This window comes from Oncorhynchus gorbuscha, unplaced genomic scaffold (genome assembly GCF_021184085.1).
Source record: "Oncorhynchus gorbuscha isolate QuinsamMale2020 ecotype Even-year unplaced genomic scaffold, OgorEven_v1.0 Un_scaffold_5326, whole genome shotgun sequence".
Taxonomy (NCBI): Eukaryota; Metazoa; Chordata; class Actinopteri; order Salmoniformes; family Salmonidae; genus Oncorhynchus; species Oncorhynchus gorbuscha.
Window position 1 is genome coordinate 1 of NW_025749153.1, and position 27,096 is coordinate 27,096.

A 27,096-nucleotide genomic window follows, 5' to 3' on the forward strand; every position below is an offset into this window, starting at 1 on the left:
ATAGGTGTCCATTCCACCGCCATAGGTGTCCATTCCTTATCGCCATAGGTGTCCATTCCCACCGCCATAGGTGTCCATTCCCACCACCATAGGTGTCCATTCCCACCACCATAGGTGTCCATTCCCACCACCATGTCTTGATAGGTGTCCATTCCCACCACCATAGGTGTCCAGTCCCGCCGCCATAGGTGTCCATTCCCACCACCATAGGTGTCCAGTCCCACCACCATGTCTTGATAGGTGTCCATTCTCACCACCATGTCTTGATAGGTGTCCATTCCCACCACCATAGGTGTCCATTCCCACCTCCATAGGTGTCCATTCCCACCACCATAGGTGTCCATTCCCACCACCATGTCTTGATAGGTGTCCATTCCCACCACCATGTCTTGATAGGTGTCCATTCCCACCACCATGTCTTGATAGGTACAGTCCCACCACCATGTCTTGATAGGTGTCCAGTCCCACCACCATAGGTGTCCATTCCCACCACCATGTCTTGATAGGTGTCCAGTCCCACCACCATGTCTTGATAGGTGTCCATTCCCACCACCATAGGTGTCCATTCCCACCACCATGTCTTGATAGGTGTCCAGTCCCATCACCATGTCTTGATAGGTGTCCAGTCCCATCACCATGTCTTGATAGGTGTCCAGTCCCACCACCATGTATTGATAGGTGTCCATTCCCACCACCATAGGTGTCCATTCCCACCACCATGTCTTGATAGGTGTCCATTCCCACCACCATGTCTTGATAGGTGTCCATTCCCACCACCATGTCTTGATAGGTGTCCATTCCCACCACCATGTCTTGATAGGTGTCCATTCCCACCACCATGTCTTGATAGGTGTCCATTCCCACCACCATGTCTTGATAGGTGTCCATTCCCACCACCATGTCTTGATAGGTGTCCAGTCCCACCACCATGTCTTGATAGGTGTCCATTCCCACCACCATGTCTTGATAGGTGTCCAGTCCCACCACCATGTCTTGATAGGTGTCCATTCCCACCACCATAGGTGTCCATTCCCACCTCCATGTCTTGATAGGTGTCCATTCCCACCACCATGTCTTGGGCAGCTTTGTGGAACTAGATGGTATAAATGTAGATATTGTTGATTAAAATGTTTTGATTGATGTACTAAATTGTCCTTCCGTATATTTTACCGCGGGTAGATATTCTAAATGTTTCCATGTGGTGTTCTGGTTTCTATTCTCTCTCTAGTAGGAAACAAGTTGAAGGGTGTGGATCTGGAGGCCCCAGGAAACATCAATGGAGTCCCAGTAGTGGAGGTGGACATGGAGACGTTCGAGGAGAAACCCTGGAGGAAACCAGGTACGGGTCACTGGGGGCGGGGTCACTGGGGGCGGGGTCACTGGGGGGGCGGGGTCACTGGGGGCGGGGTTACTGTGGGGACATTAGAGGAGAAACCCTGGAGGAAACCAGGTACAGGTTACTGTGGGCGGGGTTACTGTGGGCGGGGTTACTGTGGGCGGGGTTGCTGTGGGCGGGGGTCGCTGTGGTGCGGGGTCGCTGTGGTGCGGGGTCGCTGTGGTGCGGGGTCGCTGTGGTGCGGGGTCGCTGTGGGATATTCGAGGAGAAACCCTGGAGGAAACCAGGTACGTGTTACTGTGTCTTCTGACAGAGTGGGGCGGGGTTACGTTTCTGATTGGTCCACTTTTACACTGAGAGGCTTGGTAGGAGTTTGTAAAAATAAACATCTCTGTGTGTCTGTCTGTGTGTCCTGTGTGTCTGTCTGTGTGTCTGTCTGTGTGTCTGTCTGTGTGTCTGTCTGTGTGTCTGTCTGTGTGTCTAGGTGCTGACCTGTCTGACTACTTTAACTATGGGTTCAACGAGGACACGTGGAAGGGCTACTGTGACAAACAGAAGAGGCTGAGGATGGGCCTGGAGGTCGTCAACATCTCCTCCACCACCAGCAAAATCACTGTAAGACACAACGTCTCCTCCACTACCAGCTAAATCACTAAGATACAACATCTCCTCCACTACCAGCTAAATCACTGATACAACATCTCCTCCACTACCAGCTAAATCACTGATACAACGTCTCCTCCACCACCAGCTAAATCACTGATACATCTCCTCCACTACCAGCTAAATCATTAAGATACAACATCTCCTCCACTACCAGCTAAATCACTGATACAACATCTCCTCCACTACCAGCTAAATCACTAAGACACAACATCTCCTCCACTACCAGCTAAATCACTAAGATACAACATCTCCTCCACTACCAGCTAAATCACTAAGATACAACATCTCCTCCACTACCAGCTAAATCACTGATACAACATCTCCTCCACTACCAGCTAAATCACTGATACAACATCTCCTCCACTACCAGCTAAATCACTGATACAACATCTCCTCCACCACCAGCTAAATCACTGTAAGACACTATCTCCTCCACCACCAGCTAAATCACTGAGATACAACATCTCCTCCACTACAAGCTAAATCACTGTAAGATACAACATCTCCTCCACTACCAGCTAAATCACTAAGATACAACATCTCCTCCACTACCAGCTAAATCACTAAGATACAACATCTCCTCCACTACCAGCTAAATCACTATGATACAACATCTCCTCCACTACCAGCTAAATCACTAAGACACAACATCTCCTCCACTACCAGCTAAATCACTAAGATACAACATCTCCTCCACTACCAGCTAAATCACTAAGATACAACATCTCCTCCACTACCAGCTAAATCACTAAGACACAACATCTCCTCCACTACCAGCTAAATCACTGATACAACATCTCCTCCACTACCAGCTAAATCACTGATACAACATCTCCTCCACTACCAGCTAAATCACTGATACAACATCTCCTCCACTACCAGCTAAATCACTAAGATACAACATCTCCTCCACTACCAGCTAAATCACTAAGATACAACATCTCCTCCACTACCAGCTAAATCACTAAGATACAACATCTCCTCCACTACCAGCTAAATCACTGATACAACATCTCCTCCACTACCAGCTAAATCACTAAGATACAACATCTCCTCCACTACCAGCTAAATCACTGATACAACATCTCCTCCACTACCAGCTAAATCACTGATACAACGTCTCCTCCACCACCAGCTAAATCACTGATACATCTCCTCCACTACCAGCTAAATCACTAAGATACAACATCTCCTCCACTACCAGCTAAATCACTGATACAACATCTCCTCCACTACCAGCTAAATCACTAAGACACAACATCTCCTCCACTACCAGCTAAATCACTAAGATACAACATCTCCTCCACTACCAGCTAAATCACTAAGATACAACATCTCCTCCACTACCAGCTAAATCACTGATACAACATCTCCTCCACTACCAGCTAAATCACTGATACAACATCTCCTCCACCACCAGCTAAATCACTGTAAGACACAATATCTCCTCCACCACCAGCTAAATCACTGAGATACAACATCTCCTCCACTACAAGCTAAATCACTGTAAGATACAACATCTCCTCCACTACCAGCTAAATCACTAAGATACAACATCTCCTCCACTACCAGCTAAATCACTAAGATACAACATCTCCTCCACTACCAGCTAAATCACTAAGATACAACATCTCCTCCACTACCAGCTAAATCACTAAGATACATCTCCTCCACTACCAGCTAAATCACTAAGACACAACATCTCCTCCACTACCAGCTAAATCACTAAGATACAACATCTCCTCCACTACCAGCTAAATCACTAAGATACAACATCTCCTCCACTACCAGCTAAATCACTAAGACACAACATCTCCTCCACTACCAGCTAAATCACTGATACAACATCTCCTCCACTACCAGCTAAATCACTAAGACACAACATCTCCTCCACTACCAGCTAAATCACTGATACAACATCTCCTCCACTACCAGCTAAATCACTAAGATACAACATCTCCTCCACTACCAGCTAAATCACTGATACAACATCTCCTCCACTACCAGCTAAATCACTAAGACACAACATCTCCTCCACTACCAGCTAAATCACTAAGATACAACATCTCCTCCACTACCAGCTAAATCACTAAGATACAACATCTCCTCCACTACCAGCTAAATCACTAAGATACAACATCTCCTCCACTACCAGCTAAATCACTAAGATACAACATCTCCTCCACTACCAGCTAAATCACTAAGATACAACATCTCCTCCACTACCAGCTAAATCACTAAGATACAACATCTCCTCCACTACCAGCTAAATCACTAAGATACAACATCTCCTCCACTACCAGCTAAATCACTAAGATACAACATCTCCTCCACTACCAGCTAAATCACTAAGATACAACATCTCCTCCACTACCAGCTAAATCACTAAGATACAACATCTCCTCCACTACCAGCTAAATCACTAAGATACAACATCTCCTCCACTACCAGCTAAATCACTAAGATACAACATCTCCTCCACTACCAGCTAAATCACTAAGATACAACATCTCCTCCACTACCAGCTAAATCACTGATACAACATCTCCTCCACTACCAGCTAAATCACTAAGATACAACATCTCCTCCACTACCAGCTAAATCACTGATACAACGTCTCCTCCACTACCAGCTAAATCACTAAGATACTTCCTTCTCTCTCCTCCTCTCAATTCCCTTCTCTCTGTCTCCTCCTCTCACTTCCCTTCCTTCTCTCGCTCTCCTCCTCTCACTTCCCTTCCTTCTCTCGCTCTCCTCCTCTCACTTCCCTTCCTTCTCTCTGTCTCCTCCTCTCACTTCCCTTCTTTGTCTCATTGAATTGCCATATGATAATCAGTGTAAAACAGATAAACCAGAGTTGTTTCAAACCAAGATATCCATTTAAAGAGGTCCTACTACCGTCAAATGGTCAAACCCAAGATGTTATAAACTTAAAGATGTCCCTACTCTACTCCCCTCAGGTTCAGCAGGGCAGGACGGGGAATGAGAAGGAAGTGAGTTTACCCATCCACACGTCCAAACCTGACTTCCCCACTCCAGCCAGCCTCTACAAGTCATCCATGAATATGAACACTACCAGGTAAGAGCTGTACACAGGTCAGATTAATAAGAGCCCTAAGGTTAGCCTAGGACAGGTAGAGATGGTAAGAGCTGTACACAGGTCAGGACAGGTACATATAGGTTAGCCTAGGACAGGTAGAGACGGTAAGAGCTGTACACAGGTCAGGACAGGTACATATAGGTTAGCCTAGGACAGGTAGAGACGGTAAGAGCTGTCCACAGGTCAGGACAGGTAGAGACGGTAAGAGCTGTACACAGGTCAGGACAGGTACATATAGACGGACTGTAAGGTTAGCCAAGGACAGGTAGGGATGGTAAGAGCTGTACACAGGTCAGGACAGGTACATATAGACTGACTGTAAGGTTATCCTAGGACAGGTTCATTGACAGTGAGGTTATCCTAGGACAGGTTCATTGACAGTGAGGTTATCATAGGACAGGTACAGACAGTGAGGTTGTCCTAGGACAGGTTAACAGACAGTAAGGTTAGCCTAGGGCAGGTTTAGAGACCGTAAGGTTAGCCTAGGACAGGTACAGACAGTAAGGTTAGCCTAGGACAGGTAGAGACAGTAAGGTTAGCCTAGGACCGGTACAGACAGTAAGGTTAGCCTAGGACAGGTTAAGAGACAGTGAGTTAGCCTAGGACAGGTTAAGAGACAGTAAGGTTATCCTAGGACAGGTTAAGAGACAGTGAGTTAGCCTAGGACAGGTTAAGAGACAGTGAGTTAGCCTAGGACAGGTTAAGAGACAGTGAGTTAGCCTAGGACCGGTACAGACAGTAAGGTTAGCCTAGGACAGGTTAAGAGACAGTGAGTTAGCCTAGGACAGGTACAGACAGTAAGGTTATCCTAGGACAGGTTAAGAGACAGTGAGTTAGCCTAGGACCGGTACAGACAGTAAGGTTAGCCTAGGACAGGTTAAGAGACAGTGAGTTAGCCTAGGACAGGTTAAGAGACAGTGAGTTAGCCTATGACAGGTTAAGAGACAGTGAGTTAGCCTAGGACAGGTTAGGAGACAGTGAGTTAGCCTAGGACAGGTTAAGAGACAGTGAGTTAGCCTAGGACAGGTTAAGAGACAGTGAGTTAGCCTAGGACAGGTTAAGAGACAGTGAGTTAGCCTAGGACAGGTTAAGAGACAGTGAGTTAGCCTAGGACAGGTTAAGAGACAGTGAGTTAGCCTAGGACAGGTTAAGAGACAGTGAGTTAGCCTAGGACAGGTTAAGAGACAGTGAGTTAGCCTAGGACAGGTTAAGAGACAGTGAGTTAGCCTAGGACAGGTTAAGAGACAGTGAGTTAGCCTAGCACAGGTTAAGAGACAGTGAGTTAGCCTAGGACAGGTTAAGAGACAGTGAGTTAGCCTAGGACAGGTTAAGAGACAGTGAGTTAGCCTAGGACAGGTTAAGAGACATGAGAGAGACTCATGTATTAGCTCTGGTAGAGGATTTGGCAAAACACGGTCTGGCAGTGGACAGGCAGACAGACAGACAGGCAGACAGACAGGCAGACACAGGCAGGCAGACAGACAGACAGGCAGACAGACAGGCAGACACAGGCAGGCAGACAGACAGACAGGCAGACAGACAGACAAGCTTGCTTCCGTTTTTCTCCTCTCACTGTGCACATGAATGAGTTCCTCTGAGTTCCTCTGAGTGTGTGAGGGGAGGTCTAACTGTGTCTCCCCCCTTCTCCCCCTGATGGTAGGATCTCCCCCCCACAGTGGACTGCTCCCCCCGTCCAGGACATGTCCTACTATACGTGAGTGGGATGGGGCTTGTTCTCACTACAACACACTGATACATCCATCTACAGTATTCAGTCTTTTCCAGATGCTATTTAAAACACAAAATAAACTCATTTTAATTTCCCTCGGCCGATAAACTGGTGACAAACATCGTAGTTGGGTCGCGTCGTTAGGGCACAACGTGGTAGCCGACAATTGTCACCGCGGCAACGTTAAGTTTAACGGGAGTCGTCACCTTGGCAACAGTAAACACATTTAAATGCAACACGTGTATGCACGTTGTGACTCACGTGTGTGTGATGTCATGTTATAGACATGTAATAAAAGATTCTACATCATGTGTATTAGTGCTGCTGTGTGTTGTCCTTTCTGACTTTAGTGTCCTGTCACTGATCTGTCTGTGGTGGTTAGGTACTTAAATGTCTGTGGTGGTTAGGTATTGATCTGTCTGTTGTGGTTAGGTACTCCGATCTGTCTGTGGTGGTTAGGTACTCCGATCTGTCTGGTGGTTAGGTACCCCGATCTGTCTGGTGGTTAGGTACTGATCTGTCTGGTGGTTAGGTACCGATCTGTCTGGTGGTTAGGTACCGATCTGTCTGGTGGTTAGGTACCGATCTGTCTGGTGGTTAGGTACCGATCTGTCTGGTGGTTAGGTACCGATCTGTCTGTGGTGGTTAGGTACCGATCTGTCTGTGGTGGTTAGGTACCGATCTGTCTGTGGTGGTTAGGTACACCGATCTGTCTGTGGTGGTTAGGTACCGATCTGTCTGTGGTGGTTAGGTACCCCGATCTGTCTGTGGTGGTTAGGTACCCCGATCTGTCTGTGGTGGTTAGGTACCGATCTGTCTGTGGTGGTTAGGTACCGATCTGTCTGTGGTGGTTAGGTACACCGATCTGTCTGTGGTGGTTAGGTACCCCGATCTGTCTGTGGTGGTTAGGTACCCCGATCTGTCTGTGGTGGTTAGGTACCCCGATCTGTCTGTGGTGGTTAGGTACCCCGATCTGTCTGTGGTGGTTAGGTACCCCGATCTGTCTGTGGTGGTTAGGTACCCGATCTGTCTGTGGTGGTTAGGTACCCCGATCTGTCTGTGGTGGTTAGGTACCCCGATCTGTCTGTGGTGGTTAGGTACCCCGATCTGTCTGTGGTGGTTAGGTACCCCGATCTGTCTGTGGTGGTTAGGTACCCCGATCTGTCTGTGGTGGTTAGGTACCCCGATCTGTCTGTGGTGGTTAGGTACCGATCTGTCTGGTGGTTAGGTACCGATCTGTCTGGTGGTTAGGTACCGATCTGTCTGGTGGTTAGGTACCCCGATCTGTCTGTGGTGTGGTGGTTAGGTACCCCGATCTGTCTGTGGTGTGGTGGTTAGGTACCCCGATCTGTCTGTGGTGTGGTGGTTAGGTACCCCGATCTGTCTGTGGTGGTTAGGTACTCCGATCTGTCTGTGGTGGTTAGGTACCCCGATCTGTCTGGTGGTTAGGTACCCCGATCTGTCTGGTGGTTAGGTACTGATCTGTCTGGTGGTTAGGTACTGATCTGTCTGTGGTGGTTAGGTACTGATCTGTCTGTGGTGGTTAGGTACTGATCTGTCTGGTGGTTAGGTACCCCGATCTGTCTGTGGTGTGGTGGTTAGGTACCCCGATCTGTCTGTGGTGTGGTGGTTAGGTACCCCGATCTGTCTGTGGTGGTTAGGTACCCCGATCTGTCTGTGGTGGTTAGGTACCCCGATCTGTCTGTGGTGGTTAGGTACCCCGATCTGTCTGTGGTGAGGTGGTTAGGTACCCCGATCTGTCTGTGGTGGTTAGGTACCCCGATCTGGGCATGTGGCTGTGTATTAGTTGGTAGAGAGTACAGACGGTAAACTCGTCGTTAATGACCGAGTAGACGGCGGGTAGTCTAGTGGTTAATGACCGAGTAGACGGCGGGTAGTCTAGTGGTTAAGAGCGTTGTCTTGGTGGTTAATGACCGAGTAGACTGCAGGTAGTCTAGTGGTTAAGAGCGTTGTCTTGGGCGTTAATGACCGAGTAGACTGCAGGTAGTCTAGTGGTTAAGAGCGTTGTCTTAGTGGTTAATGACTGAGTAGACTGCAGGTAGTCTAGTGGTTAAGAGCGTTGTCTTAGTGGTTAATGACCGAGTAGACTGCAGGTAGTCTAGTGGTTAAGAGCGTTGGGGCCCGTAACCGGAAGGTTGCCTGTTCGAATCCCAGAGCCAACTAGGCGAAACATCTCATCTTGAGCCAAAAGGCCGTTAGCCGTGACAGCTTCCTGTTTGTTGTTCCGGAGGAGATGGTCTGCTGAGTGACTCACGTTGTGTTCAGGAAGACCAGTGGTACGATCGACGTGATTGGAGGAGGGACCGCTACCATCAGCAGAGTGGAGGGACGACGAAGACACAACCTGGAGGGAAACAACATCCAGGTATATATATACACACACACACACACACACACACACACACACACACACACACACACACACACACACACACACACACACACACACACACACACACACACACACACACACACACACACACACACACACCTGGAAGGAAAACACACACACACACACACACACACACACACACACACACACACACACACACACACACACACACACACACACACACACACACACACACACACACACACACACACACACACACACCTGGAAGGAAACAACATCCACACACACACACACACACACACACACACACACACACACACACACACACACACACACACACACACACACACACACACACACACACACACACACACACAACCTGGAAGGAAACAACATCCACACACACACACACACACACACACACACACACACACACACACACACACACACACACACACACACACACACACACCTGGAAGGAAACAACATCCACACACACACACACAACCTGGAGGGAAACAACATCCAGACACACACACACACACACACACACACACACACACACACACACACACACACACACACACACACACACACACACACACACACACACACACACACACACACACACACACACACACACACACACACACACACACACACACACACACCTGGAGGGAAACAACACACGCACACACACAATATTTAAGAAGTTGTTCTTAATGTTTTGTAAACTCAGTGTATATTATGTGAACTAAACAGAAAAAAATATCTATTATTAATTTAAATAAAATAATGAGTCGTACATTGACGCATCGAGTCCAAAACGTCAGTTAAAAAACATAAATATCGAGGTCGTTTTAAATCTTCCAGGAACTCATCATCTTTCATTTCTTGAGGAAAACAGTCCCTGCTGTTATGAAAACCTTATGTTGACGCCCAGAGTCACATTTTAGTTTTATTTAGTCTTTTCAACAGGTTTTTAACTGACTTTTTAGCCTGGTATCGTAGTAATACTGGTGTCGGGACAACACTACACGAACACATGAAATGACATGACCTACATAGAAGTCCATGTACCCATTCTGTTGGCTGTTGAATCACATACCCGGTTGTGATTTGGCCGTTTCTTCGTTCTCGTAGGTGATTTCGGAACACTCGTCGTCGGACGCTGAGCAAAACTCCAACAAGATGCCCCCCTTCTTCCCCCCCGGGCCCCTCCCCCCAAACATCCCTCCTCCCCCATTCCTTCCCCCTCCTCCCAACGTCAGCCAGGCTCCCCCTCTCATCCCCCCACCAAGTAAGTCTACACCTCTCTCACTTTGTCATTCTGTCTCGCTCTTCCCCATCTCTCTCTGTGTCTCTGTCTCGGTCTCTGTCTCTCTCTCTGTGTCTCTCTGTCTCTGTATCTGTCTCAGTATCTGTCTCAGTATCTGTCTCTGTATCTGTCTGTCTCTCTATCTGTCTCTCTATCTGTCTCTCTATCTGTCTCTCTATCTGTCTCTCTATCTGTCTCTCTATCTGTCTCTCTATCTGTCTCTCTCTCTGTCTCTCTATCTGTCTCTCTCTCTGTCTCTCTCTCTGTCTCTCTCTCTGTCTCTCTCTCTGTCTCTCTCTCTGTCTCTCTCTCTGTCTCTCTCTCTGTCTCTCTCTCTGTCTCTCTCTCTGTCTCTCTCTCTGTCTCTCTCTCTGTCTCTCTCTCTGTCTCTCTCTCTGTCTCTCTATCTGTCTCTCTATCTGTCTCTCTATCTGTCTCTCTATCTGTCTCTCTATCTGTCTCTCTATCTGTCTCTCTGTCTCTCTCTCTCTGTCTCTCTCTCTCTGTCTCTCTCTCTCTCTCTGTCTCTCTCTCTCTGTCTCTCTCTCTCTGTCTCTCTCTCTCTGTCTCTCTCTCTCTGTCTCTCTCTCTCTGTCTCTCTCTCTCTGTCTCTCTCTCTCTGTCTCTCTCTCTCTGTCTCTCTCTCTCTGTCTCTCTCTCTCTGTCTCTCTCTCTGTCTCTCTCTCTCTGTCTCTCTCTCTCTGTCTCTCTCTCTCTGTCTCTGTCTCTCTCTCTCTCTCTGTGTCTCCTGCTTTCTGTCTCTTTCCCTCTAACTTTCTCTCCCTTTTATATATTTGTATATTCACCCTGTTTAACTTTCCCACAGAGGAATTTGCTAACAATTGTTTTTTTTATTTGTTAGGAATACCTATGAATGTCCCTCCTCCTGGTAAGAACAATACTCCCAACTATACTCACTATTACTACACCAACTACACAATGACATTCATGATGTAGGAAAGACTGAAGAGTTCCACATATTGGTATACTATACAGGTTTTATCTGTCTCAATGTTCCCCGTTAGAATGTGTCAGTGTGGTGATGTCATAATGTGGTATAGACTCAACAGGTAGAATGTATCAGTGTGGTGATGTCATAATGTGGTATAGAGTCAACAGGTAGAATGTATCAGTGTGGTGATGTCATAGTCATAATGTGGTATAGACTCAACAGGTAGAATGTATCAGTGTGGTGATGTCATAATGTGGTATAGAGTCAACAGGTAGAATGTGTCAGTGTGGTGATGTCATAGTCATAATGTGGTATAGACTCAACAGGTAGAATGTATCAGTGTGGTGATGTCATAGTCATAATGTGGTATAGACTCAACAGGTAGAATGTATCAGTGTGGTGATGTCATAGTCATAATGTGGTATAGACTCAACAGGTAGAATGTGTCAGTGTGGTGATGTCATAGTCATAATGTGGTATAGACTCAACAGGTAGAATGTATCAGTGTGGTGATGTCATAATGTGGTATAGACTCAACAGGTAGAATGTATCAGTGTGGTGATGTCATAATGTGGTATAGAGTCAACAGGTAGAATGTGTCAGTGTGGTGATGTCATAATGTGGTATAGAGTCAACAGGTAGAATGTGTCAGTGTGGTGATGTCATAATGTGGTATAGACTCAACAGTTAGAATGTATCAGTGTGGTGATGTCATAATGTGGTATAGAGTCAACAGGTAGAATGTATCAGTGTGGTGATGTCATAATGTGGTATAGACTCAACAGTTGGAATGTGTCAGTGTGGTGATGTCATAATGTGGTATAGACTCAACAGTTGGAATGTGTCAGTGTGGTGATGTCATAATGTGGTATAGACTCAACAGTTAGAATGTATCAGTGTGGTGATGTCATAATGTGGTATAGACTCAACAGTTAGAATGTATCAGTGTGGTGATGTCATAATGTGGTATAGACTCAACAGGTAGAATGTGTCTGTGTGTGTTTTAATAGTAACACTGTGTGTGTGTGCAGGTTTCCCTCCTCCCAGCGGCCCCCCTCCCTCTCTCATCCCCACCTTGGACAGGTAAGACACCTCCACAGCTCTACCTTGTAGACATGGATAGATTGAGCCCTAGCCTCTCCCCTCCTATGTACTTGTAGAGATCTAAGGCAGCGTTTATTTACAGAAGAGCTGATCTGTTTAAATAGCGTTACCCATAGACTTCCAGTCAATATGCTATCTGCTAGCATGCTATGGGTATCTGCTAGCATGCTATGGGTATCTGCTAGCATGCTATGGGTATCTGCTAGCATGCTATGGGTATCTGCTAGCATGCTATGGGTATCTGCTAGCATGATATGGGTATCTGCTAGCATGCTATGGGTATCTGCTAGCATGCTATGGGTATCTGCTAGCATGCTATGGGTATCTGCTAGCATGCTAGTAGATACCCATCGACTTCCAGTCATCGCGCTAACTCTATTTAACATTGACTCACTTTGTTCATACTGGACACAGAGACATAAACATGGTATCCACGAGTCCATCTGACTCTGGGGAAGTAGATAAAGAGCATCATTACCAGAATCCTGAAATATCCATTTTAATATGATTGATTGGATCGATATGTAAATGGCATCTAAAGTATTGGTTAAAATGATCATGACGACTTTGATATATTGAACTTAAAACATTTTTTAATATATATTTTTTTTATAGCAGTGGGCATCCAGGTGGATATGATGTTCGTCCCGTTCCACCATACCCCTTCCCCACAGGTAGGGGGCGACAACACACACTATCACTTTATTTTTTTTTAACCTTTATTTAACCAGGCAAGTCAGTTAAGAACATATTCTTATTTTCAATGATGGCCTGGGAACAGTGGGTTAACTGGTCTGGGAACAGTGGGTTAACTGGTCTAGGAACAGTGGGTTAACTGGTCTAGGAACAGTGGGGTTAACTGGTCTGGGAACAGTGGGTTAACTGGTCTAGGAACAGTGGGGTTAACTGGTCTAGGAACAGTGGGGTTAACTGGTCTAGGAACAGTGGGGTTAACTGGTCTAGGAACAGTGGGGTTAACTGGTCTAGGAACAGTGGGTTAACTGGTCTAGGAACAGTGGGGTTAACTGCCTGTTCAGGGGCAGAACGACAGATTTGTACCATGTCAGCTCGGGGGTTTGAACTCGCAACCTTCCGGTTACTAGTCCAACGCTCTAACCACTAGGCTACGCTGCCGCCCCAATCAATATTATATTATAGAAGTCTGTCCAAAATGGATCCCTATTCCCTATGTAGTGCGCAACCGTTGACTAAGGTGCCATTTCCAATGTAGCCTCACTCTCAATCACTTTCAACTAATAATAAGTTATTATTATATTAAATGGTATTAAATCAATCCATGGGCTTCATTTAACAAGATATATAGGATGAGTCCCAATGGGACCCAATCTGGCCTGTTTAACGCACTTCTTTTAAGCAGGGTCGATAGGGTTGTGGTCAAAAGTAGTGCACTACATAGGGAATAGGGTGCCAGTTGGGAAGCACCCATTTATGAACTTGATCCAAAGTTTGATTGACAGTAGGGCCGGTACGATACCAGTATCGCCATCCTCGTTAGTATCGTGGCAAGGAAACAAAACGCAAAGCAGATTGGCTCAGTATGTAATACCTTCTTTAGGAAACAGCCCTGATGTTGGGAAACAGCCCTGATGTTGGGACACAGCCCTGATGTTGGAACACAGCCCTGATGTTGGAACACAGCCCTGATGTTGGAAAACAGCCCTGATGCTGGAACACAGCCCTGATGCTGGAACAACACAAACATCATTATGTTGGAAAACAGCCCTGATGTTGGAAAACAGCCCTGATGTTGGAAAACAAACATCATTATGTTGGAAAACAGCCCTGATGTTGGAAAACAAACATCATTATGTTGGAAAAACAAACATCATTATGTTGGAAACAGCCCTGATGTTGGAAAACAGCCCTGATGTTGGAAACAAACATCATTATGATGGAAAACAGCCCTGATGTTGGAAACAAACATGTTGGAAAACAGCCCTGATGTTGGAAACAAACATCATTATGTTGGAAAACAAACATCATTATGTTGGAAAACAGCCCTGATGTTGGAAAACAGCCCTGATGTTGGAAACAAACATCATTATGATGGAAAACAGCCCTGATGTTGGAAACAAACATGTTGGAAAACAGCCCTGATGTTGGAAACAAACATCATTATGTTGGAAAACAGCCCTGATGTTGGAAAACAGCCCTGATGTTGGAAACAAACATCATTGTGATGGAAAACAGCCCTGATGTTGGAAACAAACATCATTATGATGGAAAACAGCCCTGATGTTGGAAAACAGCCCTGATGTTGGAAAACAGCCCTGATGTTGGAAAACAGCCCTGATGTTGGAAACAGCCCTGATGTTGGAAACAGCCCTGATGTTGGAAAACAGCCCTGATGTTGGAAAACAGCCCTGATGTTGGAAAACAGCCCTGATGATGGAAACAAACATCATTAAGATGGAAAACAGCCCTGATGATGGAAAACAGCCCTGATGTTGGAAAACAGCCCTGATGTTGGAAACAAACATCATTAAGATTGAAAACAGCCCTGATGTTGGAAACAAACATCATTATGATGGAAAACAGCCCTGATGTTGGAAAACAGTCCTGATGTTGGAAACAAACATCATTATGATGGAAAACAGCCCTGATGTTGGAAATAATCATCATTCTGATGGAAAACAGCCCTGATGTTGGAAAACAGCCCTGATGATGGAAAACAGCCCTGATGTTGGAAACAAACATCATTAAGATTGAAAACAGCCCTGATGTTGGAAAACAAACATCATTATGATGGAAAACAGCCCTGATGTTGGAAAACAGTCCTGATGTTGGAAACCAACATCATTATGATGGAAAACAGCCCTGATGTTGGGAACAAACATCATTATGTTGGAAAACAGCCCTGATGTTGGAAAACAGCCCTGATGTTGGAAACAAACCTCATTCTGATGGAAAACAGCCCTGATGTTGGAAACAAACATCATTATGTTGGAAAACAGCCCTGATGTTGGAAACAAACATCATTATGATGGAAAACAGTCCTGATGCTGGAAAACAAACATCATTATGATGGAAAACAGTCCTGATGTTGGAAACAAACATCATTATGATGGAAAACAGCCCTGATGTTGGACACAAACATCATTCTGATGGAAAACTGCCCTGATGTTGGAAAACAGCCCAACACAGTCCTGATGTTGGAAAACAGTCCTGATGATGGAAAAAAAGCCCTGACGATGGAAAACAGCCCTGATGATGGAAAACAAACATCATTATGATGGAAAACAGCCCTGATGATGGAAAACAGCCCTGATGTTGGAAACAAACATCATTAAGATTGAAAACAGCCCTGATGTTGGAAAACAAACATCATTATGATGGAAAACAGCCCTGATGTTGGGAACAAACATCATTATGATGGAAAACAGCCCTGATGTTGGAAAACAGCCCTGATGTTGGAAAACAGCCCTGATGTTGGGAAACAGCCCTGATGTTGGAAACAAACCTCATTCTGATGGAAAACAGCCCTGATGTTGGAAACAAACATCATTATGTTGGAAAACAGCCCTGATGTTGGAAAACAGCCCTGATGTTGGAAAACAGCCCTGATGTTGGAAACAAACATCATTATGATGGAAAACAGCCCTGATGTTGGAAACAAACATCATTATGATGGAAAACAGCCCTGATGTTGGAAACAAACATCATTAAGATGGAAAACAGCCCTGATGTTGGAAAACAGCCCTGATGTTGGAAAACAGCCCTGATGTTGGAAAACAGCCCCGATGATGGAAACAAACATCATTTAAGATGGAAAACAGCCCTGATGTTGGAAAACAGCCCTGATGATGGGAAACAGCCCTGATGTTGGAAAACAGCCCTGATGTTGGAAACAAACATCATTTAAGATGGAAAACAGCCCTGATGTTGGAAAACAAACATCATTATGTTGGAAAACAGCCCTGATGATGGAAAACAGCCCTGATGATGGAAAACACTCCTGATGTTGGAAAACAGCCCTGATGTTGGAAACAAACATCATTAAGATGGAAAACAGCCCTGATGTTGGAAAACAAACATCATTATGATGGAAAACAGCCCTGATGTTGGAAAACAGCCCTGATGTTGGAAACAAACATCATTAAGATGGAAAACAGCCCTGATGTTGGAAAACAGCCCTGATGTTGGAAACAAACATCATTATGATGGAAAACAGCCCTGATGTTGGAAAACAAACATCATTATGATGGAAAACAGCCCTGATGTTGGAAAACAGCCCTGATGTTGGAAAACAGCCCTGATGTTGGAAACCAGCCCTGATGTTGGAAACCAGCCCTGATGTTGGAAAACAGCCCTGATGTTGGAATCAAACATCATTATGATGGAAAACAGCCCTGATGTTGGAAAACAGCCCTGATGTTGGAAACAAACATCATTAAGATGGAAAACAGCCCTGATGTTGGAAAACAGCCCTGATGTTGGAAACAAACATCATTAAGATGGAAAACAGCCCTGATGTTGGAAACAAACATCATTATGTTGGGAAACAGCCCTGATGTTGGAAACAAACATTATGTTGGAAAACAGCCCTGATGTTGGAAAACAGCCCTGATGTTGGAATCAAACATCATTATGATGGAAAACAGCCCTGATGTTGGAAAACAGTCCTGATGTTGGAAAACAGCCCTGATGTTGGAATCAAACATCATTATGTTGGGAAACAGCCCTGATGTTGGGAAACAGCCCTGATGTTGGGAAACAGCCCTGATGTTGGAAAACAGCCCTGATGTTGGAAAACAGCCCTGATGATGGAAAACAGCCCTGATGATGGAAAACACTCCTGATGATGGAAAACAGCCCTGATGATGGAAAACACTCCTGATGTTGGAAAACAGCCCTGATGTTGGAAACAAACATCATTAAGATGGAAAACAGCCCTGATGTTGGAAAACAAACATCATTATGTTGGAAAACAGCCCTATTGTTGGAAAACAGCCCTGATGTTGGGAAACAGCCCTGATCTTGGAAACAAACATCATTATGATGGAAAACAGCCCTGATGTTGGAAAACAGTCTTGATGTTGGAAAACAGCCCTGATGTTGGAAACAAACATTATGATGGAAAACAGTCCTGATGCTGGAAAACAGTCCTGATGTTGGAAAACAGCCCTGATGTTGGAAACAAACATCATTATGATGGAAAACAGCCCTGATGTTGGAAAACAGCCCTGATGTTGGAAACAAACATCATTATGATGGAAAACAGCCCTGATGTTGGAAACAAACATCATTATGATGGAAAACAGCCCTGATGTTGGAAACAAACATCATTATGATGGAAAACAGCCCTGATGTTGGAAAACAGTCCTGATGTTGGAAAACAGTCCTGATGTTGGAAAACAGCCCTGATGTTGGAATCAAACATCATTATGTTGGAAAACAGCCCTGATGTTGGAAACAAACATCATTAAGATGGAAAACAGCCCTGATGTTGGAAACAAACATCATTATGTTGGAAAACAGCCCTGATGTTGGAAACAAACATCATTATGTTGGAAAACAGCCCTGATGTTGGAAACAAACATCATTATGTTGGAAAACAGCCCTGATGTTGGAAACAAACATCATTATGTTGGAAAACAGCCCTGATGTTGGAAAACAGCCCTGATGTTGGAAACAAACATCATTATGATGGAAAACAGCCCTGATGTTGGAAAACAGTCCTGATGTTGGAAAACAGCCCTGATGTTGGAATCAAACATCATTATGTTGGGAAACAGCCCTGATGTTGGGAAACAGCCCTGATGTTGGGAAACAGCCCTGATGTTGGAAAACAGCCCTGATGTTGGAAAACAGCCCTGATGATGGAAAACAGCCCTGATGATGGAAAACACTCCTGATGATGGAAAACAGCCCTGATGATGGAAAACACTCCTGATGTTGGAAAACAGCCCTGATGTTGGAAACAAACATCATTAAGATGGAAAACAGCCCTGATGTTGGAAAACAAACATCATTATGTTGGAAAACAGCCCTATTGTTGGAAAACAGCCCTGATGTTGGGAAACAGCCCTGATCTTGGAAACAAACATCATTATGATGGAAAACAGCCCTGATGTTGGAAAACAGCCCTGATGTTGGAAACAAACATTATGATGGAAAACAGTCCTGATGCTGGAAAACAGTCCTGATGTTGGAAAACAGCCCTGATGTTGGAAACAAACATCATTATGATGGAAAACAGCCCTGATGTTGGAAAACAGCCCTGATGTTGGAAACAAACATCATTATGATGGAAAACAGCCCTGATGTTGGAAACAAACATCATTATGATGGAAAACAGCCCTGATGTTGGAAACAAACATCATTATGATGGAAAACAGCCCTGATGTTGGAAAACAGTCCTGATGTTGGAAAACAGTCCTGATGTTGGAAAACAGCCCTGATGTTGGAATCAAACATCATTATGTTGGAAAACAGCCCTGATGTTGGAAACAAACATCATTAAGATGGAAAACAGCCCTGATGTTGGAAACAAACATCATTATGTTGGAAAACAGCCCTGATGTTGGAAACAAACATCATTATGTTGGAAAACAGCCCTGATGTTGGAAACAAACATCATTATGTTGGAAAACAGCCCTGATGTTGGAAACAAACATCATTATGTTGGAAAACAGCCCTGATGTTGGAAAACAGCCCTGATGTTGGAAACAAACATCATTATGATGGAAAACAGCCCTGATGTTGGAAACAAACATCATTATGATGGAAAGCAGCCCTGATGTTGGAAAACAGCCCTGATGTTGGAAACAAACATTATGTTGGAAAACAGCCCTGATGATGGAAAACACTCCTGATGTTGGAAAACAGCCCTGATGTTGGAAACAAACATCATTATGTTGGGAAACAGCCCTGATGTTGGAAACAAACATTATGTTGGAAAACAGCCCTGATGTTGGAAAACAGCCCTGATGTTGGAATCAAACATCATTATGATGGAAAACAGCCCTGATGTTGGAAAACAGTCCTGATGTTGGAAAACAGCCCTGATGTTGGAATCAAACATCATTATGATGGAAAACAGCCCTGATGTTGGGAAACAGCCCTGATGTTGGAAAACAGCCCTGATGTTGGAAAACAGCCCTGATGATGGAAAACAGCCCTGATGATGGAAAACACTCCTGATGATGGAAAACAGCCCTGATGATGGAAAACACTCCTGATGTTGGAAAACAGCCCTGATGTTGGAAACAAACATCATTAAGATGGAAAACAGCCCTGATGTTGGAAAACAAACATCATTATGATGGAAAACAGCCCTGATGTTGGAAAACAGCCCTGATGTTGGAAACAAACATCATTATGATGGAAAACAGCCCTGATGTTGGAAACAAACATCATTATGATGGAAAACAGCCCTGATGTTGGAAACAAACATCATTATGATGGAAAACAGCCCTGATGTTGGAAAACAGTCCTGATGTTGGAAAACAGTCCTGATGTTGGAAAACAGTCCTGATGTTGGAAAACAGCCCTGATGTTGGAATCAAACATCATTATGATGGAAAACAGCCCTGATGTTGGAAACAAACATCATTAAGATGGAAAACAGCCCTGATGTTGGAAACAAACATCATTATGTTGGGAAACAGCCCTGATGTTGGAAACAAACATCATTATGTTGGAAAACAGCCCTGATGTTGGAAACAAACATCATTATGTTGGAAAACAGCCCTGATGTTGGAAACAAACATTATGTTGGAAAACAGCCCTGATGATGGAAAACACTCCTGATGTTGGAAAACAGCCCTGATGTTGGAAACAAACATCATTAAGATGGAAAACAGCCCTGATGTTGGAAAACAAACATAATTATGATGGAAAACAGCCCTGATGTTGGAAAACAGTCCTGATGTTGGAAACAAACATCATTATGTTGGAAAACAGCCCTGATGTTGGGAAACAGCCCTGATGTTGGGAAACAGCCCTGATGTTGGGAAACAGCCCTGATGTTGGGAAACAGCCCTGATCTTGGAAACAAACATCATTATGATGGAAAACAGCCCTGATGTTGGAAAACAGTCTTGATGTTGGAAAACAGCCCTGATGTTGGAAACAAACATTATGATGGAAAACAGTCCTGATGCTGGAAAACACTCCTGATGTTGGAAAACAGCCCTGATGTTGGAAACAAACATCATTAAGATGGAAAACAGCCCTGATGTTGGAAAACAAACATCATTATGATGGAAAACAGCCCTGATGTTGGAAACAAACATCATTATGTTGGAAAACAGCCCTGATGTTGGAAAACAGCCCTGATGTTGGAAAACAGCCCTGATGTTGGAAACAGCCCTGATGTTGGAAACAAACATTATGATGGAAAACAGTCCTGATGCTGGAAAACAGTCCTGATGTTGGAAAACAGCCCTGATGTTGGAAAACAGCCCTGATGTTGGAAACAAACATCATTATGATGGAAAACAGCCCTGATGTTGGAAACAAACATCATTATGATGGAAAACAGCCCTGATGTTGGAAACAAACATCATTATGATGGAAAACAGCCCTGATGTTGGAAAACAGTCCTGATGTTGGAAAACAGTCCTGATGTTGGAAAACAGCCCTGATGTTGGAATCAAACATCATTATGATGGAAAACAGCCCTGATGTTGGAAACAAACATCATTAAGATGGAAAACAGCCCTGATGTTGGAAACAAACATCATTATGTTGGAAAACAGCCCTGATGTTGGAAACAAACATCATTATGTTGGGAAACAGCCCTGATGTTGGAAACAAACATCATTATGTTGGAAAACAGCCCTGATGTTGGAAAACAGCCCTGATGTTGGAAACAAACATCATTATGATGGAAAACAGCCCTGATGTTGGAAACAAACATCATTATGATGGAAAACAGCCCTGATGTTGGAAAACAGCCCTGATGTTGGAAAACAGCCCTGATGTTGGAATCAAACATCATTATGATGGAAAACAGCCCTGATGTTGGAAACAAACATCATTATGTTGGGAAACAGCCCTGATGTTGGGAAACAGCCCTGATGTTGGAAAACAGCCCTGATGTTGGAAAACATCCCTGATGTTGGGAAACAGCCCTGATGTTGGAAAACAGAGTCACATATTGTATTTATTTTCCAAGCTATAGCACACCATATTTGACATCCATCAGGTTTCTAAAGCACCAAACAGATTCAGTCTGTTACGATACTGCTATCGTCTCGGCCGTCATTGAAATGGGAAGTATTTTAACTCCACATGGAAGGTGTTTTAGGTGGGTACACACTGATATGTTCACACAATATTGTAATAATCGATCATGTTTATTGTCCCTCAGGTGTTTTAGGTGGGTACACACTGATATGTTGTAATAATGTTGTAATGTTTATTGTCCCTCAGGTGGTTTCCCTCCCCCTATGACAGGTATGTCCTACAGTACATCCTCCTCTTCCTCACAGTATATCACTACAGTACATCCTCCTCTTCCTCACAGTATATCACTACAGTATATCACTACAGTATATCCTCATCACTACAGTATATCACTACAGTATATCACTACAGTATATCCTCCTCATCACTACAGTATATCACTACAGTATATCCTCCTCATCACTACAGTATATCACTACAGTATATCCTCCTCACTACAGTACATCACTACAGTATATCACTACAGTATATCCTCCTCACTACAGTACATCACTACAGTATATCACTACAGTACATCCTCCTCTTCCTCACAGTATATCACTACAGTATATCACTACAGTATATCCTCATCACTACAGTATATCACTACAGTATATCACTACAGTATATCACTACAGTATATCACTACAGTATATCCTCATCACTACAGTATATCACTACAGTATATCACTACAGTATATCCTCACTACAGTATATCCTCTTCCTCACTACAGTATATCCTCACTACAGTATATCCTCATCACGACAGTATATCACTACAGTATATCCTCCTCCTCACTACAGTATATCACGACAGTATATCACTACAGTACATCCTCCTCCTCACTACAGTATATCACTACAGTACATCCTCCTCACTACAGTACATCACTACAGTATATCCTCATCATCACTACAGTATGTCACTACAGTATGTCACTACAGTATGTCACTACAGTATATCCTCCTCCTCACTACAGTATATCACTACAGTATATCACTACAGTATGTCACTACAGTATATCACTACAGTATATCACTACAGTATATCCTCCTCCTCACTACAGTACATCACTACAGTATATCCTCCTCCTCACTACAGTATATCACTACAGTATATCCTCCTCCTCACTACAGTATATCACTACAGTATATCACTACAGTATGTCACTACAGTATGTCACTACAGTATATCACTACAGTATATCACTACAGTATATCCTCCTCCTCACTACAGTACATCACTACAGTATATCCTCCTCCTCACTACAGTATATCACTACAGTATATCCTCCTCCTCACTACAGTACATCACTACAGTATATCCTCCTCATCACTACAGTATGTCACTACAGTATGTCACTGCAGTATATCACTACAGTATATCCTCCTCCTCACTACAGTATGTCACTACAGTATGTCACTACAGTATATCACTACAGTATATCCTCCTCCTCACTACAGTATGTCACTACAGTATATCACTACAGTATGTCACTACAGTATATCACTACAGTATATCCTCATCATCACTACAGTATATCACTACAGTATGTCACTGCAGTATGTCACTGCAGTATGTCACTACAGTATGTCACTACAGTATATCACTACAGTATGTCACTACAGTATGTCACTACAGTATGTCACTACAGTATGTCACTACAGTATGTCACTACAGTATATCCTCCTCATCACTACAGTATGTCACTACAGTATGTCACTACAGTATGTCACTACAGTATGTCACTACAGTATATCCTCCTCATCACTACAGTATGTCACTACAGTATGTCACTACAGTATATCCTCCTCATCACTACAGTATGTCACTACAGTATATCCTCCTCATCACTACAGTATATCACTACAGTATGTCACTACAGTATGTCACTACAGTATGTCACTACAGTATATCCTCCTCATCACTACAGTATGTCACTACAGTATGTCACTACAGTATGTCACTACAGTACATCACTACAGTATATCCTCCTCCTCACTACAGTATGTCACTACAGTATGTCACTGCAGTATGTCACTACAGTATGTCACTACAGTATATCACTACAGTACATCACTACAGTATATCCTCCTCATCACTACAGTATGTCACTACAGTACATCACTACAGTACATCACTACAGTATATCCTCATCATTACAGTATATCCTCCTCATCACTACAGTATGTCACTACAGTACATCACTACAGTATATCCTCCTCATCACTACAGTATATCACTACAGTATATCACTACAGTATATCCTCCTCCTCACTACAGTATATCACTACAGTATATCACTACAGTATATCCTCCTCCTCACTACAGTATATCACTACAGTATATCCTCCTCCTCACTACAGTACATCACTACAGTATATCCTCCTCATCACTACAGTATATCACTACAGTATATCCTCCTCATCACTACAGTATGTCACTACAGTATATCACTACAGTATATCCTCCTCCTCACTACAGTATATCACTACAGTATATCACTACAGTATATCACTACAGTATATCACTACAGTATATCACTACAGTATATCACTACAGTATATCACTACAGTATATCACTACAGTATATCACTACAGTATATCACTACAGTATATCCTCCTCCTCACTACAGTATGTCACTACAGAAAATCACTACAGTATATCCTCCTCACTACAGTATATCCTCCTCACTACAGTATATCACTACAGTACATCACTACAGTATATCCTCATCACTACAGTATATCACTACAGTATATCACTACAGTATATCACTACAGTATATCCTCCTCATCACTACAGTACATCACTACAGTATATCCTCCTCATCACTACAGTACATCACTACAGTATATCCTCCTCACTACAGTATATCACTACAGTACATCACTACAGTATATCCTCCTCATCACTACAGTATATCACTACAGTATATCACTACAGTATATCCTCCTCCTCACTACAGTATATCACTACAGTATATCCTCCTCCTCACTACAGTATATCACTACAGTACATCACTACAGTATATCCTCATCACTACAGTATATCACTACAGTATATCACTACAGTATATCACTACAGTATATCCTCCTCATCACTACAGTATATCACTACAGTACATCACTACAGTATATCCTCATCACTACAGTATATCACTACAGTATATCACTACAGTATATCACTACAGTATATCCTCCTCATCACTACAGTACATCACTACAGTATATCCTCCTCATCACTACAGTACATCACTACAGTACATCACTACAGTATATCCTCCTCATCACTACAGTACATCACTACAGTATATCCTCCTCATCACTACAGTACATCACTACAGTATATCCTCCTCATCACTACAGTATATCACTACAGTATATCCTCCTCATCACTACAGTATATCACTACAGTATATCACTACAGTATATCACTACAGTATATCCTCCTAATCACTACAGTACATCACTACAGTATATCCTCCTCATCACTACAGTATATCACTACAGTATATCACTACAGTATATCACTACAGTATATCACTACAGTATATCCTCCTAATCACTACAGTACATCACTACAGTATATCCTCCTCATCACTACAGTATATCACTACAGTATATCACTACAGTATATCCTCCTCATCACTACAGTATATCACTACAGTACATCACTACAGTATATCACTACAGTATATCCTCCTCATCACTACAGTATATCACTACAGTACATCACTACAGTATATCCTCATCACTACAGTATATCCTCCTCATCACTACAGTATATCACTACAGTATATCACTACAGTATATCACTACAGTATATCACTACAGTATATCACTACAGTATATCACTACAGTATATCACTACAGTATATCCTCCTCATCACTACAGTATATCACTACAGTACATCACTACAGTATATCCTCATCACTACAGTATATCCTCCTCATCACTACAGTATATCACTACAGTATATCACTACAGTATATCCTCCTCTCTGTCTCTAGGTGGCTACCCTCCTCCTATGCCAGGTGTGGTGTCTCCATGGCCTCCTATGATGGACCAGTCTAAACAGTGGGACTACTACCCTCCAGGTAAACCAGTCTACCCTCCAGATAAACCAGTCTAAACCAGTCTACCCTCCAGGTAAACCGGTTTACCCTCCAGGTAAACCGGTTTACCCTCCAGGTAAACCGGTCTACCCTCCAGGTAAACCGGTCTACCCTCCAGGTAAACCGGTCTACCCTCCAGGTAAACCGGTCTACCCTCCAGGTAAACCGGCCTACCCTCCAGGTAAACCGGCCTACCCTCCAGGTAAACCGGCCTACCCTCCAGGTAAACCGGCCTACCCTCCAGGTAAACCGGCCTACCCTCCAGGTAAACCGGCCTACCCTCCAGGTAAACCGGCCTACCCTCCAGGTAAACCGGCCTACCCTCCAGGTAAACCGGCCTACCCTCCAGGTAAACCGGCCTACCCTCCAGGTAAACCGGCCTACCTCCAGGTAAACCGGCCTACCCTCCAGGTAAACCGGCCTACCCTCCAGGTAAACCGGCCTACCCTCCAGGTAAACCGGCCTACCCTCCAGGTAAACCGGCCTACCCTCCAGGTAAACCGGCCTACCCTCCAGGTAAACCGGCCTACCCTCCAGGTAAACCGGCCTACCCTCCAGGTAAACCGGCCTACCCTCCAGGTAAACCGGCCTACCCTCCAGGTAAACCGGCCTACCCTCCAGGTAAACCGGCCTACCCTCCAGGTAAACCGGTCTAAACAGTAGTACTGCTACCCTCCAAGCTAATGTTCTTTACTAGTAATCTGTCAATCAACCTGTCAATCAATCAGTCTGACCTGATGTTCTTTACTGTACTACTACCCACCAGGACCGGGACCAGGACCAGGACCAGGACCCAGACGGGAGGACAAGAGGGAGAAGGAGAGAGAGAGACCCAGGGAGAGACCACATGAGAGGGAGAGAGAGCGAGAGCACAGCCCCTCCACTATGGGTTACAACAGGTTAGTCGAGGATGACGGAGGCCACAGCTGGTTAGTCGAGGACGACGATGCAGGCGACAGCGGGTTAGTCGAGGACGATGCAGGCGACAACGGGTTGTCGAGGACGATGCAGGACAGCGGGTTAGTCGAGGACGATGCAGGCGACAACGGGTTGGTCGAGGACGATGCAGGCGACACGGGTTAGTCGGGGACGATGCAGGCGACGGGTTAGTCGGGGACGATGCAGGCGAGCGGGTTAGTGCAGGCGACAACGGGTTGGTCGGGACGATGCAGGCGATGCAACGGGTTAGTCGAGGACGATGCAGG

General features: G+C 44.3%; 1 protein-coding gene and 1 long non-coding RNA gene across 2 annotated transcripts; both read left to right on the top strand.

The window, feature by feature from the left end:
* Window positions 1-1,228: 1,228 nt before the first annotated feature.
* LOC124029049 (pre-mRNA 3'-end-processing factor FIP1-like) lies at window positions 1,229-11,528 on the top strand (the record flags this gene model as incomplete). Its single annotated transcript, XM_046340906.1, is given in 7 exon segments — window positions 1,229-1,339; window positions 1,821-1,951; window positions 4,963-5,081; window positions 6,763-6,816; window positions 9,118-9,217; window positions 10,349-10,505; window positions 11,386-11,528. Coding segments are annotated over 7 exon segments (767 nt in total), but the record flags the coding sequence as incomplete, so codon positions are not given.
* Window positions 11,529-12,489: 961 nt separating this feature from the next.
* Window positions 12,490-26,795, top strand: LOC124029050. Its single transcript, XR_006837711.1, has 5 exons — window positions 12,490-12,558; window positions 13,195-13,253; window positions 21,979-22,002; window positions 25,787-25,873; window positions 26,658-26,795. It is a non-coding gene; the product is annotated as an uncharacterized LOC124029050 (long non-coding RNA).
* The last annotated feature ends 301 nt before the right edge of the window (window positions 26,796-27,096 follow it).